The sequence below is a fragment of the Rutilus rutilus genome (assembly GCF_951802725.1).
Source record: "Rutilus rutilus genome assembly, chromosome: 8".
NCBI classification, from domain to species: Eukaryota; Metazoa; Chordata; class Actinopteri; order Cypriniformes; family Leuciscidae; genus Rutilus; species Rutilus rutilus.
In genome coordinates, this window is record NC_140222.1 from 27,582,305 (window position 1) to 27,584,535 (window position 2,231).

The 2,231-nt window shown below is 35.4% G+C and overlaps 1 protein-coding gene across 1 annotated transcript; it reads left to right on the plus strand.

The window, feature by feature from the left end:
* Nucleotides 1-234: 234 nt before the first annotated feature.
* On the plus strand, nt 235-1,852 carry LOC311295624 (granzyme B(G,H)-like; the record flags this gene model as incomplete). The annotated part of the gene is made up of 5 exons (XM_084417092.1): nt 235-298; nt 398-548; nt 887-1,019; nt 1,112-1,363; nt 1,520-1,852. 5 exons carry the CDS (start codon nt 235-237, stop codon nt 1,673-1,675), a joined length of 756 nt encoding a protein of 251 aa, XP_084273218.1. The 3' UTR covers nt 1,676-1,852.
* Between the last annotated feature and the right edge of the window lie 379 nt (nt 1,853-2,231).

Below are 2,231 nucleotides of genomic sequence, written 5' to 3' on the forward strand. Positions count from 1 at the left end.
TACCTACATAGAAAATTGTTTTAGGGTTTTACAAAAGTGGACATTGCCTTATACAGAGATTTTGGACCTTGCTTGTTTCCTCACGCCAATGTCAGCACTGGTGCTTGCCAGATGAGGTGCTTACATGATGGTAACAAGAAGTTATGGTTTTAGACATTACTCTCCACCCACTGAAAAAAAACCCAATAAATACTCAGCTTCTTCTGCAGACACTCACAGATCGTCTTCTTCATCATGACCATCATCATCATCTCTCTGCTCCTGCTGGCCTCTCTGCTGCCACACCTGACCTTCACTGGTGAGATTGATTATGTAACAGTAAATTATGATGATTTTTAAGAATGTTTTATTTCGTGTATGTGCTGAATAAGTTGACTGACAGCACTCTCTCTCTCAGCTCATGTGAATGTGGGTATAGTGAACGGCAATGAAGCCAAACCCCACTCCAGACCTTACATGGTTTCTCTCCAGGTGAACCGTCAACATATCTGTGGTGGATTCCTCATTTCTGATGAGTTTGTCTTGACTGCGGCACATTGCCGAGAGAAGTAAGACTGTAATTTTGTCTAAGCTAAATTCATGAATTTTCTATTCAATTCACATTTATTTGTATTGCGCTTTTCAACACATTATCGTTTCAAAGCATCTTTACAGAAAAAGACCTGTTTCTATATTACAATTTAGAGTAATCTGTTATCAGAGGTGACTGTCGTAATCTCTTCACAGGTTTTGGGTCATCTGAAATCTAACTAAACTTTAAAACTAAAACTAAACTAAATTAAAACTAAAATCTCAATTAGATGGTTTCATCATACCTTAAAAAAGAATTCTTGAAAGAATAAAGAAACCTAAAAGCTGAAGTTAAGATGAATGTTTCCATAAACAGAAAAGAAAAGCTGACAGTTGTGGTTGGTGCACATGACATACGACAAATGAATGTCCGCATTAAAGTGAAGTCCTACTACAAACATCTGGATTACAGTGAAAAACCTCATCGGAATGACATCATGCTTTTGAGGGTAACATACTGCATTTATACCAGTTGTTCAAAATGATACCTAATCATTTAAACACTTTCTATTAACATATAATTGCATTTTTATGATTGCAGCTAGAGAAAAAAGTCGAAAAGAACAAAAATGTTGAATGGATTTCAATACCAAAGACAGGAGGAGACATCGCAGCAGATTCTGTTTGCAGTGTTACAGGCTGGGGACGTTTAGCAACTAATGGCTCTGTAAGCCCAGTCCTCATGGAAACAAATGTGAAGATCATGGATAACAAAAAATGTAACAATATTTATGGATCGATTTACTCAGCTGCACAGATGATGTGTGTATATGGCCGTGGAGGAACCTGCCGAGTATGTAAAACATAAAAAAAATTAATATATATATATATATATATATATACACAATAATAAATAACCAAATTATTATTTCAATTTATATAACAAATAGAGAGAAAGGTGATAACTGATATAGTGACGTGCTGATCCTTGTTTTTTTTTTTTTTATAGGGGGATTCCGGAGGTCCTTTGGTTTGTGGAAACACTGCAGTTGGTATCACATCTTTTGGATATAAATTTCTTTGCAATTCGCCTCAGTATCCTAATGTGTATACTAAGATTTCGGCCTTTCTTCAATGGATCAAAAATATAATTGAACAAAAATAATTGACTTTACAGTATAATAATAAAAAAGATGTGTAGTACTAGTGCGTAATCAAAAATGTTTCCAAATGTTTAACAGATTTTCTCCCACATCTTGTTCTAATAAAACTATCATGTGTTAACAACAATAAGTCAAATGGTCCTCAATGTTACAACCTCATGAAATTGAGTAATGTCCAGTCTAAATGCATTACGCAAATAAAATATACTTTTTCTTCCTTACATCTATTCCCTGATCTTGTTTCTCAACTGGGGGATTCAGGGGGTCTTTGGTTTGTGGAAACACTGCAGTTGGTGTCGCATCTTTTCATCACAATTATTGTTTTGTTGACTTCTAAGTGACATGGTTAGTATGTGTCAAAATCAGTGTGTCTAACAGGCATATGATGATCTGTCATGGCTGATAGGGTTGGGGACGGTTGCAACAAGTTATAAATTGCATGTTTAATAAAAGTTTGTTGCTTTGCAAATTGTTCAATTCTTCCTGTCTGACACTGAAATATGGAGAGATTGAATAGCATCTGTAACACCTGCACACTGAATCTATAGGCCTATGTTC